Below are 14,615 nucleotides of genomic sequence, written 5' to 3' on the forward strand. Positions count from 1 at the left end.
AACAAATCACTTCCCACTGGATGGAGTGCTTCAGAATGGGTAATAGATTAAGTGTAGTTCAGGAATGGTTAAAAAGAGGCTGGAGCATACGATACTGCCATAATCTAAGATATATTTGCCATACCACATCACAGAGTGGTAGTTCAGTATTTACTGCTTCCTAAAAGAAAGACAAGCAGCTAGAATTTTTGCTACAGAAGTTCACCTTTCCAAAATCCTGGGTTTTGTCTGTGTATCAGGCTACTACTGGAAAATAAAGGGAAAACCAAAATATTTACAATCACATTTGCACCATTCCCGGGGGTGTTCCCGTGGTTCCCTCTGTAGTAGCAAGATTAGGTACACCAATTAACAATCACAGGAAGACTAACCAAGCTAGCACAAAAAAGGCCAGGAATAAAATTCTCTTGAGGAGGTTGAACAGCAAGAGCTGCCTGTTGTTGTCAAGTATAACTCTATGTTCTAATGACAACACAAACTTTTTGTAGGATTATAGTGACTTTTTAGTCGTTTTCCTTGTGGAAAGAAACAGTGCAGCAAAGAAAAATAACATGATTAACATTTTTATAATTGAAGTTTCTAAAATAAATGAATGCATCAATAACATGGTAGTTTCTTCATAGCACCTTAGTTGCAGCATTCTCATAGTAATGAATCTAAGAGTGCAAAATTATTTTGCAAACAGATTAATGTACAGAGCACACATTTTATCATTACTTCTTTTCTCCTCTTTTTTTGGTAAAATAAAACCTTCTTTTGGAAGGGATAATATTGATCTTTGTTAGGTCTAGTCAAAGGGAAAGCAGGTGTTACCAGAATTTTTCTTGTTCTCCAAGGCTTGTCTGAGATTAATTTTATTGCACACCTCAGAACTGAGCTCAGCTACAACTTCTTGGTTTGAAAATTAGCTTAGACCTCCACAATACTGGACAGAACTTTGTGAATGACTGCCATGATTCCTAAGGCCAAGCTCACACAAAGGGATGAAGAAAACAGGTAAAAACATGTCCAGAATGGCACTTCTAGTACCAACATTCAAAACTGAAATCATGCTCCTACCTCATCAGCATCCATGGCTGTCAGCTGCAGTATTTTAGATCCATCTCCTATGTTCTCCTCCACAGTCAGATCGAGCATGTCTGTGGGGAATACTGGTGGGTTGTCATTGATATCCTGAAGTGTTATTTCTACCTGTAAAAAGCAGGAATAGGAAAAAAATTGAGTGAGCACTGAACACTGATTGGACATGAATGTTACTAATAAGATCATTCTGAAGGAGATCAGGTAAATTGCTCTTAATCACATGAATTAGCACATTCCCAAATCACACCAACAATAGGAAAAGCCCGTCCGGATATTAAAATTCCACGTTGTTATAAAATACTCCTAGGAAAACCTCTAACACAAATAAAGTTAATTTGACTTGTTGATAGCAACTGATTTTAAATGGTCCTAGCCTAGTTTATATTGGAAAAGATCCACTGATAGACTGTCATTGTAATCCTCAAAGTCAGCCCCTGGAGAATAACTGCCAAGTGCCGGGGCAGGAGATCGTTCAACCATTAAATGCTGCCTGACATAAAGATGAGGTGGTGTAAAATTCTCTCTGAAATGTTTATATATTGGCAACTCTCCGTTCCGAGAGGGGAAAAAACACCCTTGCACTTAATATATTTCATAACAAATAATCTGCTTTTCTCTCTGTCTCTAAACTCTCCTCTAATTGCAAACATAAACGTTACTTTAGGAGCACCCACTAGCATCTACTCTCCTTGCCTATCCAAAACTCAACAAATGTTCTTTTCACATGCCATATTTGTATGCCCTTCCAAGTAAGGATGATAGTTCCTGAAAGATTGTTTTGTGATCTTCATCCCTAGTTTTTCGTAAGCAACACTGCTGCCCTGCTGATGCTAATTGAAAAAGATGCAGAGCTACATTTTCTCTTGTTGCTGGGTCTGGAACGTAATATTCCAAAATGGAAAAAGAAGACACAGCTGTTTTACATTTATCATGGAAGAAAAGGTATGGTTTTGGACCCAAAATATTGAACAGTCACCAAACTCTGAAGACCCACTAAGGAGAAAATGAGTAGCTGAAAGAACCACAGAGCAGAGAAAGGCAAAAGGCAAAGGTACGGATGACTTAAAGAAGGTACCTGGATTGACAGACAAAATGTTATTTATGCTACTGTATCTGCAATGTCCTTATCCACAAGGATTCTCCATGCACTCAGTTGAAAATATATGGATTGAGCTGCTCTGGATATAACCAACACAGACATATCTGGTGTTCCAGAGTGTACAATTTCTACTGTTTGCAGTCTCCTGTCATAACATTTTCTTCTCTGTTCTGTTTTCATAGGGACCACCAATTACCAAGCTGTTCTGGCTTGATCATCAGGATGATCCCAAACACAGAGGAAATATTGTATTAATATTAGTGTAATAGTAATATAATGGCTATATGTGCTGGAAATGGAGACAAAACAGGGGTCTTTTATAGAAGGCCATTATTTATTTATTTATCCCCCATTTAATCCCCTTGGCCATTCAAAAATGGTACACAAAACAATTCACAGCCTGAGACAGATCAACTCAGAAAAGTTTTATCATTAAATTTATATGCCTGACAGCAGAAAAACAAGGAGTGCTGAGCAGAGCATCACCAGCAGTGACTGACAATCATCTCACTAGACACAAACTCTGGGAGAAGAAACCAGCCTGGGTTGGTTTTCAAGGAGACTGGGTGAGAACTGATCACAGAAATGGGAGGGATGTGGTGGAAATGACAGATGAAGGATTTTGCCAGGCCTCCTTGCCCATGAACTGGTACACAGCACACTCTTCCTGCTTTCCCCCCCAAAGTGCAGCATTTCCCCAGACAGGGTTTCAAGGTGAAGCAGCTGCACAGCTCTGCAATTCATTTATTTCCTACCACACATGACATTCACAGGTAATGCTTCAGCTGTGGGTGACATTTCACCACCAGAACCCATTTTCATGATGAGAGATTGCCCTTTGTGCAAAACACATGAAAATATGTGACAACTTCTGGGGAGTTTGGGATAGGAGCTGTGCATCGCCTGCAGCTTGAAAAATGTAAAATAGTGAGGATCCAAGAATACACATGGCTAAGGACTGGGAGGGAAATAAGTTAAAGTCAGATTCAGAAGAAGTATAAAAGAGAAGAATAAAAAAGGTAATTTTATTCTGAAAAATCAATTCACAAGTAAACAAAGAAACTGTATTTTATACCGAAGACGTGCTTTACATGGTGGAAAAATAAGAAATTCTCAAATAAGGATGAGAAATTTTTTAGAAAAGAACACATTTTTAAAGAGCATCCACACCATGATTTATTACTTATCCACAGGGCTTAGATAATGTGTATTGCTTCATAATTCACCACTGGCTAAGTCTAATTAGCGTCTGTGACTAAAGCTATCTTTTTACTTCTGCCAGAATTTACTACTTCAGCTAACAAACAGAACTGCAGACCTAGGGAGTAAGACCCTTGAATGCACTCATCTGCAGAAATTTCACTGAAGTAATCAGAGAATCCCAGAATGGTGTGGGCTGGAAGGGACCTAAAAGATGATGCAGTTCCACCCCACCCTGCCAGGGACAGGGATGCCACTCACTAGATCAGGCTGCTCAGGGCCCATCCAGCCTGGTCTAAGAGATGTGTGAGAAAGATTTGGGAAAAAAAAAAAAATCACATTTTCCCCAAACAAGAGTCAGTTACATTTCACTGAAGAGAGGATCTCATACATCCTGAGTGAGATCAGATGTAAACTGAATGTCCAGGAGCTCACAAATTAATTTCACTTTGAAATTATGCTGTAAATTCCAACATGAAGCAGAGGACCACAGGAGAACCACAACCACAAAGAAGATTGCAGCATATCTTACCACATCTTTACTGGAGAAGAAAAAGAAAAAAAAAAAAATCCACAAAGCTTTAATCAAAGATCTAAACTAAACCTTTTCCCAACCAACTGCTTCTTTCTAATCCCATTTCATATATGCATAAAGAAATCAATGTGTGTCACTTTAGGAAATATGTGGTTTGATTACTATCATATGCTACCAATTAAAAATTAAGTGTAATTCTGCCCTGGACTTGACAAAGGCAAGACAAGGTGGTCATGGTGGTGTCACCAGCTGTTTGCACCACAGGAGGAACTTTTAAAAGGGTCACCAGTGACAGCAGCAAGTTACATCTAGGAAACCAAAGGCCTTGAAACCTCAAATACACCACAGGAGGGAAAACAAGGGAGCTGAAGGGATTTATCCAAACCTTGGAAGCAAGGAACCATCACATGCCGATGCCTGCAGGAAGCAATATGCACAGGCTACATGGAAAGTGATAATTGCCACCCCCTTCTCCAAATCTATCCAAAATGAGGAGTATTCTTCCCTGACTTCACACTCATCATTCAGTGCAAATCTAGGATGCAAAGGCAGATACAAGGCAACCACCTCACAGCACTCAAGGTACTGCACTATGCAACAACAATTTCTGCAACTTTCCATCTGACAAATCCTCGATTCCTATTTGTATCAACAGCAACTTTAATACAGGACCCAAAAGTTCTTACTGCCACTCAGAGGACTCAAATATAATAAAACACAGAAAGAGCAAAGATAGTTAAGCATCTTTGCACCCTTTTTATTCTCTAATTTGCCCTCTCCTGTGGTCCAGGCACTGACGGGGGCTTTGCCCCTCTGAACACCCTTGAATTTCTGCAGAAGCCATGAGAAAACAAATAGTTGCAGACTTTCCTAAAGCTGTTAAGACTGTGATGGAAAACTAATTAATAGATTCATAATATTGTCTTGCTTTTGTTGTTCAAGGGAAAATGAAAAAAAACAGCAAGCTTTGGTAAATCCACATGCACATAAACCTCCACAAAATCACTCTGCTTTTGTACAAATTCTAGTAGTGCTTTTCCTTCACACATTTAATACATGTAGAAAAATAACCTGAAAATCAAAGCTTTCCCTCAGAGCTTATCCTTCAGACAAATACATATTGTTTATTTATCAACCCTCGTAAAATAATCACAGTAATTTTACACATTGATTTCTATGCAAACCATCTTTGGGTGTATTGTTTTTATTAGTTTTGTTTGTGTGCTTGTTTTATGTTTGACTCAAGCTAAGACGCAAAACCAGAGGCATACAACAAACCACAGAGATCGGCAATATAGAAAGCCAAACAACACCACAAATTTCCCTGTGCATGAATCAAATTTCTCCTTCACAGGCTTAATAACATTTTCACAACAATGCCCTGCCCCTGCCAGTTACAGATGGCCAGCCCATCCTCATTTGTGACAATTCGGTTGCTGCTGCCTGTTGGCACAGACATTTTCAAATTAATTGCCTTGATCTTGTTAGGATTCTTATTTGCTACTCAAATTAGCCTCTCTTTTTTGTTTGTTTGTTTGTTTGTTTGTTTTTTATTGTTTTGTTTTTGTTTTGTTGTTGTTGTTTTTTTCTCCCTAAACAAATTCAGAACAGATCAAGGAAAGCAGCAGTCACCTCAGACACTTCTGCCTCAATTTACTCTGAATGTAGATGTTAGAAAAATAGTTCTTTCTCCATTCAGATAAAAAGATAGAAGAATCATATCCAGACCTCAAGTTCTAAGACACACAGATCTATTAGAGCACTTAGGACATAAACTATTCTTAAGTTTATTCAAAATAATTTGCTGAATTAAGAAACAGCTGCTAAAAGATGAAGTTTCACTTCTTAGAGGAAAAACACCAATTCCACTTCAAAAAACACTAGTACCCCAGGTAACTATTACTGAACAGGCTAGACAAGTTCCACGCTCAACATAAAAAGCTTAAATTAGAGTTTTATTCTGGAAAAAGAAATTATTTTAGTGACTGGGTTTATGAGCTACGAAGGTATGTAAAATAAAACATCGCCCTGCAAGGCAACGTGCCAAATTCTAACCAATCCTAACACCTTCCATAAACCAATGGGCTCACTTGGCCAGACCCTACCCCTCTGTTTTACTACAGTTATTAACATTGAGTTTTCTTTTATTCCAAAGTCAGGAGGGTTTACAGACAGAACAGTTCTCTGAAGTTCTTCCACCCATCAAAGGACAATGAGAGGAGGGAAAAAGATGACACGGGAAACATGAATGAGCTCACGTGGCAGCAGCAAGTTTCCCTGGGAGTCCCAAAAGAGTAATTCCTGCTCGGAGCCACGCTTTCCATGGCACACAGTGCATCAGAGATCTATAGATAGAACACGATCTGAGAAGGGAGGAACTCCCAGATGCCTCACACGCTCAATACCTCTTCAAACACTACAACTATTTGATCAAAGATCAAACAGAGTGCAGAGGCAACAGCTTTTCTTCCCATTTATATGGTGTTGAGTCATTCCTCTTCCCTTCGTACGCTGCCTCTCTCAGGAGATACCATCTAATAATCCATGAGCAGCATCGCCACAAACCACCCTGAAGACTTTTGTTTATGTCTAAATCATCTGATGATGCTTCATTTTAAGACAAAATTTCATTAGATGATCCTTCATCTTAAAATTAAAGAGTTTTTTCTTCTTTGCTGGAGACCATGGCAGCAGATTATCAATTTGAACTGAATAAAAGTGGAAGGATTTTATATTCCCCTCCCTTGGTAAATATTCTAAATACTATCATTCATTTTGATAAAAGGAAAGAACACAACTATCAATTCATCCCATCCATGTAATTGACTGAAGAATCTGGCCAACACTAGTAATTTTTTTTTCTTGCCTTCATCACTCCAGCCTTCTCCTTCATCCAGAAAACAATTATTCCCTAATTCTGGAAAACACACACACATGTGTAGATTCCTTTTTTTAACTGATGTGAGTAATTAGATTGGCCACTCACAGCAGTGGAGCTGTGGTTACACTCAGTGCTTGAGGACCAGTGCACGGATGCTTCCTCCAAACTGGAGAGGCAAGGGAATGGGGAGATAAAGGATCAGAGCAAAATGCATTTCTGGAAATACATTTCAGGAAAAAAAGGAGCGAAATAGTCTTTAAAAGAAATAACATTTTACATACATACATATATATATATATATATATATATATATATAACATGTATAGATATATAGATATAAACCCCATAGCCCATCTTGAACCAGTTTCCCACCTTGCTCTAAATCACTGGGAAACAGTAAGTTTGAGGGTAAAAAATTAAACACTTATGCTTTGAAATTACTTGAATGCCCAATAATAGCAGAGCTCAGGAAGGTGAAAAACCTGAACTACTGATCATGCACTTTTACAATTTTCACAACAAGATGGAAAGCCCATTTATAAAGAAAATATCTTGGGACAAGGCAATAGCTGAGGCTGAATGAGGCATCTGAATATCCCATTTTCCAGGAGGCAAACAATCCCAGCACACGCTAGCACAATAAAAATCACATTAGTCTATTGTGCTGCAGGCCAGCAAACCTGTTAAAGAGAAATGTAATGTTGTTAAGAATCCCTGTTAACAGGGGGAAGATTGCAGCTGGGGAGAAAATGTGGGGGAAAAGTGTTAAAAAGGCACTGTTTGGGGGAAAAAAAATAAAGTCAGGTTTAAAAGACTTAATTCTGATGTCTGAGGTCAAGCTTAATGTAACACAGGATGTGAAAGCTGTCCTAGCCACCACCACTGCCCACACTCCAGTTGCCCCAAAGCAAATAAAGCATCAAGAGCAATTCAGAATAGGGATTACAGAAATATTTCCTTTTACCCCACAGAACCAAGAAGAGCTACTGATTACCAGCCTTGAAACTGTTTGGAAACTTAGGGCTCAGTGCACTTTGGAAATGTGTTTTGCTTTGTCCATTAAACAAACACACATGGATCCTTATAAATGTTATTGTGATTATTATGTAGTGCTGGAATTTCCCAGGCAGTTCTAATCTGTGAGCTCCAACTCCAGTGTTTTAAGACTGCAGAACCTTCCTGGGGTTAATATCCTATTATATAAAGTTTAGTAGGGTAATTTGATGCTTTTCAGCCAAGACCCTTAATAAAGCATTGTGATAAAATGCTGGGAGATCAGAGTGAACAAAGCCACTGTGACTTAAATGACATTAGCCAGAAAAATCCTAGAATCACAGAATAATTTGGGTTAGAAAAGACCTTGAAAACCATCTAGTCGAGGCTCTCTGCCATGAGAGGGGACATTTTCACCTGTACAGCCTGGCACTGAATGTTCCCAGGGATGGGACATCCACCACCTGTCTGGGCAGCCTGTGTCAGCATTTCACCACCCTCATTGTGGCAAATTTCTTCCTTATACCTAGTCTAAATTGGGTGTAAATATGCTTTCATCATCACTTAAAATTCAAAAAGAAGCTACTTCCTTCTGTTGTCTGTAAGAAATATTGATCCCAGCGCTGTAAAGAAAAGGTGCCATAATTGTTCCATTTTTCTCTCCTTTTTTTCCCCTCAATCTGTTAAGGTGACCACTGGGAGTTGCACTGCCTGGAGTCTTGATTAAATGTTTCACTGCATCCAGAACACTTCATCATGCAGCATAGCCAAAATCTATTATTGCTTGCAAGTGACTCATGCTTTAGCTATGAGAAAACCATAATAAAGAGCATTTTACATGAAAATGCCCAAAAGGTTGGTAATTTAATCTTGATTCTAAGTAGTATGCAAGGTCTCTGTGTCCAGCCTGTACAGACAATAAGGCATTGTCTGGAAATGCATTACCTACTGTGGTTACATCTGACTTCTTTTGCCAAAGTCCAGATGAAAGACGCTGAAAAGAAACAATCTTGTCTCAGAAGAAGGCCACCAGCCAGGACAGGACATGGATAAGAAGCCAGAAGATTAAAAAAAAAAAAAAAAAAAAAGAAGTTTTCCTAAAGGCAAAGCAAGCAATGTTAAAATTCTCATTCTTTCTGAAATCAGTATTTTAAGGTAATTTAAGCACTACATCATTTTTTGCTCCCTCAAAAGAGACACGGTCTCATATGCAGCAGAGGAAATTAAAACTGAATTAGGAAAAGCACTACTCAAACCTTGGCTAATTTAACAAAGCAACAGCACGCTGACTTTAAAACACAAAACACCAAAACATACAGAATCATAAACATGGAAACCCAGTATGTTCCAACTTCACAGCAAATGAGACATAAACATCTAATTAGTACAAGGGATAAAACTGATAAGAAATGCCACAAGCAGTTATTTTTCCCCTTCCTTCACCACCAGAACCATAATGAAACACAGGTTATTTTGTCAGTACTGGTTAATGAGTAGCAGGTATAGCTCAGTCAATATCCATACAGTTTCAAAACCAGATTGATTGTAGGAATGAGTTACTCTGAACTCCATTTCAGCAGGACTAATTAGCACACTAATTAGGACCTCTCCCAGGTCTGCCCAGAAACTGCAAGGTAGAGCTGGGCTGGCACTAAGGACCATGAAAAACTTCCCCACCCACCCATCCTTTCCATGGATGCTGGATTTGCACACACAGAGCATTTCCAGATAAAAGGGGTGACTTTCTCATGAAGACATTACTTCTGCATCTAGTACTACCTCTGGTTACAAACTCAATTCCAAATACCTGCCAAACCAACACAAACACTTGGCAAACACTTGCTAGTGAGGTTTTCTTTTTTTTTTTTTTTTTCCTTCTTTAAGCAGTATACATTTGGGAACCATTTAGTTTATAACTTTGCATTTAATTAAATGAGGTCTACTGCCATGTAATAAGAAATGGATTGAGTCGGTACGAACATTTTGGTCTATGCCAGAAAAAAAAAAAGAAAAAAAGGAATAAAAAAAGAAAATGCAAGCATTACGAGTTAAAGAATGGGAATGTCACACCTCTAAATTAAATAAATCACCTAATTAAACTTACAGGTGTGACATTTAAGACACATGCAGTCATCAGGACAATGTGATAAATCCATCCCATCACTGAAGGCTGCCCAAACAGCACAAGAAAAGCCCTCTACCCAGAGCCATGGCAGGAAAAGCACTGCTATAGACACTAAAGACAACACAGATTTTGTTTTTTTCTGTGAGTCTAAGGGAATTAAAGATACAGAACTAAACGCTGGCTGATGTTTTGCAGTTATGAGGGTTTCATATGTTGCACCTTTCTGAGAGGAATCTCTATAAGAGAATCTATAAGAATCTAAATAGACTTTAGCCAATAAAACACACAAGGCCAACGTGTCACTTTCTAGTTTCATGTTCAGAAGTACATGGCCATTTTATAGAAATGCCTAAAGGTTTTTTTCCCCCCCACAGCATCAACAGGCTGCTAGCAGGGAACTGTCAGTGCTAGAAATTCCAAGTATTTCTGCATCCTCCTACAACTTTCAGGGAAATGCCTTCCTCACCATATTCCTCTTCTGCAGACTGCAGGCTTGTGCAGCAGCTTCACATCTGGTGTCAGGGAGGGCCCCTTGCCTGTGGCCACAGGCCACTTGAGGCCACAAAGGCTTTTTTTTTTTTTTCCTGTGGCCACAGATGGACCTTTTCACGTGGCTGCCTTCAGCAGAGGCAGCTGACAATCCAGGCCATGGTGGCAGGGTCAAGAACTTCAACTCACTAGGCACACCGGCTCTCCTTTATTCTGCTGTCCTCCCATAAATCGGAATTTTTATTTAGGCAGCTGGATCTTCAGGCATACCTTTCCCCAGTTATCTTTTTGGCTCATCGTGGATTTAGTACAATTATTAAGAAAGTCCTACATGGTAACAATGCACTATGTGTTAGACCAACTCCAAAAAAGAAAGTCCTACATACCTCCAGAACCTTGTTTTCCTACCCCACTAGATTCAACTTCTCCACATTATCACTTCTTGAAAGAATTGCTTTTTCTGGTGATGAGGTTTTGAAATAAAGCCTTTCTTGAAGCTGAATATAAACCTCTATATTAGCCCTTTACCAAACCATGAAGATTCAAACTTGCACACAACTACAAACTTTCATCTCCAAAAATATCCTAAATAGCTGAATAACACATTTCTTTCAGCCCAGGAATGTGAAAGGCAGCCATTTATGGAATTCTTCATGTCAGCCAACAGAATTACCTTTTTAATTTTCTTATTCAGCTATTGGACTTTGCATTTGACACAGCAAATTTAGAAAACCAAGCATAAAAACTAATTAAAAGGTCTTTAAAAAGACCTTCACCTTTTGAAACATATCATTTCACCACATCTGTAAATATATGCCTGACCTTGTGCACTGAAGAAAAAGCAAGTAAAAAACCCAAGACTTTCACAGAAATAGCTGGAATAGCTGGAACAGTGCTTATGTGGGATTCTTAAAGTCATCTTCCTCAATAAAGAATATGGAGTGTTTTATTTGAGCATAAATTCAGAGATTTGACTTTTATTGGTTCCTAAATATCCACTACATCTTCCCTAGATGCAGAACCTACATCCAATGATGGAGTTAAGCTCTGTGGCTGCTACAATCAATAATGAGAACTTTTAATAGCCCAGATCCTGACATTTTCCTATATTACACGTCTGTCCCCCAACACTGGGACTGTGCACCACAGCCAATCTCTCACTGGCTTGGTTTTACTGTGGATAGTCCTAAGCAAGCCCTGACCACTGGGTCAGAAATACCACCAGCAGCTGACAATTGCAACAAACCAAAGCCTCCCTCCAATCAAGTAAAAACTTTTGAGTTCTGATAATCTCAGCAAACCTCTAAAGGGGACAAATAAAGAAGAAAGAAATGCACTGGCACTTCTGCATGTCTTAATTTCAGTGTGGCAGTAAGCAGATATACCACAAGAGAATGGTTCCCATGGTATTTCAAGCATAGGAGAAACCAAAAAACCTTTTCATGCTCGGGTCCCTGTCTGGTGTCCTGACTGAAGTGACTCAGCTATTCCTTGTATCACAGCACTTGGGTTTTTCACTTACTATCCTGATCGTGCCAGATCTTTGATCCTTTGGAAGTTCACCACCACTGGTCATTACTACAAGTCTCTGGATATTTAAAATGTATGGGAGGAATTTTAGAAGACATGAGAATCACCAGTTCTCTTCTGAGGAACACAGAAAAAAAAAAAACAACAAACAAAACAACCAAACCAAACCAAACCAAATCAGAATAAATGTTCAAGTGTAACCATGAAAGATTCAGAAATTCTTCACAGAGTTCAAGAACCCTTAAATACACAACTAAAATATATAATTCTGTCTTTTGAAGATTGAACCTAAACTCAATTTCTTTGTGTTTTCTCCTTGTTTTATTTCCTTTGATTTGTGTCTTCAACAGGGTGTCTATGATGTGGCATGGGATTTTTTTTTTTAAGTACATTTTTTCTAAAGATCTTGTAGGTTGCCACAGTCTCAATCTTTCTGGTTTTAACTGAATTAAGGACTGCTGTGTACTGAATGTACAAACTGGCCCACTATGCATGTGGAACCAATTAGAGGATGATCATTCATTGTATGCTTGCAGTTGAAGCATTTCAATAGTTTTATAGACAACTGAGGGGGGGGGGAAGTAATTCGAGGACAAAATTTGAATGGCTTACAGTTAAATGTATTATATTAAAGGGCATGGAAACAGAAACAGAGTAGGCAAAATGTAATACAAAAACCAGAGAAAGTCACACATTAACTCTTAGTAAGAAAATTATATCAACAAACCTGGGCATCATGGAGAGGTCTAAAAAACAATTGTGAGGGATTTTGTTTCTTGGTGTTTTGTACCATCCTCACCCCCTCCCCCAAGTTCTCTAAATCTCAGCCTGGTTTGATCCTTCCATAAGGTGTGACACACCTTATTTTATTTTCCTAAGCATAACACAGAAGAATGGCAGAGCAAAACTTTCCTGGAAAATAAGTATTTTCTAGGTGCAAGTGTAATAAATCTGAAGGCTTTGTGAGAAAGACATCAGGAAGTTGAAAGAAAGAAAATAAGACAGGAAAAGACTTCTGAATAATTTAAAAAAGGGCAACAACTCAAATGCCTCCGGTAGCTCATCACATTAATGGGGACAACAACATAATTACCAACATAATTTCATAATGAACAGCTGGTGATAGGGCAACAGGGACAGAATTATGCCCCAAATACATCATGGTGTGCTTCACAGGGATTTATTTCTCTTACAAGTAATGGCATAGGAAGCAGAGATGCAGATATTCTGTTTAAAAACATTCCATAGCTGAAAATACCCACACCTATCTAGAAACATTGCTTGAAAGATCAGCATTTGTGAGAAATTAGTAACAGCAACTTCTGCATTTATCAACAGCTGCCTTCTACAAACTTCCATCAGACTTTCTCCAACATGATTAAAAGCATCTTTGTAGTAATAAAATATTACAGTATCTGTCTTCCAAAGGGGAAAGACAGGGGGCAGAGGTATGAGGTGATAAACAAGGGGCAGAGGTATAAGGTGATAAACAAAGGGCAGAGGTATAAGGGGATGTGATTGGTACAGTGCAGTTCACAGCAGTTCTGGCTGCCAGCCTAAGCCCTCACCACTCCTTACTTCCAGTCAGGATGTGACATTATCCAAAAGCTGTATGGTCACTAACAACAAAGGGAGGAACGGAACCTCTTGCAAGAAACCTCAGCCCCCCCAAAAAGCAGGTGTAAATTGAAGTCACTCTGGTCTTTTCTATGACCAAACTACAGTACAGAAAAACAAAAGCTGTTATTTACCCTTCCTTTATGGTTTATGAACCACTGACACAATCCCTGCTGTGTGCCATTTGCTACATGCCACATCTTGTCTCAAAAGAAGACACTGCTAAAAGTGATGAGCTGCTGGTGTATTTAACACAACTTCTGACAACTATTAATTATGAATTCTTCCAAACTTATTTCTTACATAGGCATCACTAAACAACACCCAGGAGCTTTCTCACTTCTTGACTTACACCTGTGACTTCAGTAAGTCACAGGTGCTCTCCAACCAGGCCATGGCCATGCCCTCACATGAGATGGTATGGAAAATGCTGTATGTATTTGCAACATGCTTCAGGGAGAAAGTTACAGGCTAGGAGTACAGGCACCCAGGTTAAAATAACAACAGTAAAACGAAATGAAGGGGGAATATTTGTAACAATGCTAACTGATGGCTTGATTCACATTTTCTTTTCAGCTACCCCAAAACAAATCCCAGAGAGACTCCAGCAAGGCTTTCTTTGCACATAAACACAGCATGGATTAAGGTACTTGGCAAACACTGCTGACTGAATTAAAATGAGCCTACAGTACAAGCAAGTTAGAAGGGTTAATTTAAACCTCTTTGTGCAGCAATGCAAACCCCTCAAATCTCAGAATTAATGAGAAAAGCCAGAAGAAACATTATGGTTCTGTCTAGACTGCCAGAACCTACAGTCTGCCTTGTATTAATAAGTGCTCTAGAAAAGAAATTCCTCTGTGAGGGTGCTGAGGGTGCCCACAGAAGCTGTGGATGCCCCATCCCTGGAATTGTCCAAGGCCAGGTTGGAAGGGGCTTGGGACAACCTGGTCCAGTAGAAGGTGTCCCTGCCCATGATCTTTATGGTCCCTCCCAACCCAAACCATCCTGTGATTCAGTTTATATCCAGCTCTGCCATCCTGGTGTACAGGGCAACAAAAGCACA

The 14,615-nt window shown here is 39.1% G+C and overlaps 1 protein-coding gene across 1 annotated transcript in view; it reads right to left on the minus strand.

The window, feature by feature from the left end:
• FAT4 (FAT atypical cadherin 4) overlaps nt 1-14,615 on the minus strand; it is a 122,053-nt gene that overhangs the window by 57,678 nt on the left and 49,760 nt on the right. The window contains exon 2 of the mRNA XM_062493986.1: nt 1,060-1,191. Within this exon, the coding sequence (XP_062349970.1) occupies nt 1,060-1,191 (132 nt within the window). The remainder of the gene's footprint in view (nt 1-1,059; nt 1,192-14,615) is intronic.

The sequence above is a fragment of the Cinclus cinclus genome, chromosome 5 (genome assembly GCF_963662255.1).
Source record: "Cinclus cinclus chromosome 5, bCinCin1.1, whole genome shotgun sequence".
Taxonomy (NCBI): Eukaryota; Metazoa; Chordata; class Aves; order Passeriformes; family Cinclidae; genus Cinclus; species Cinclus cinclus.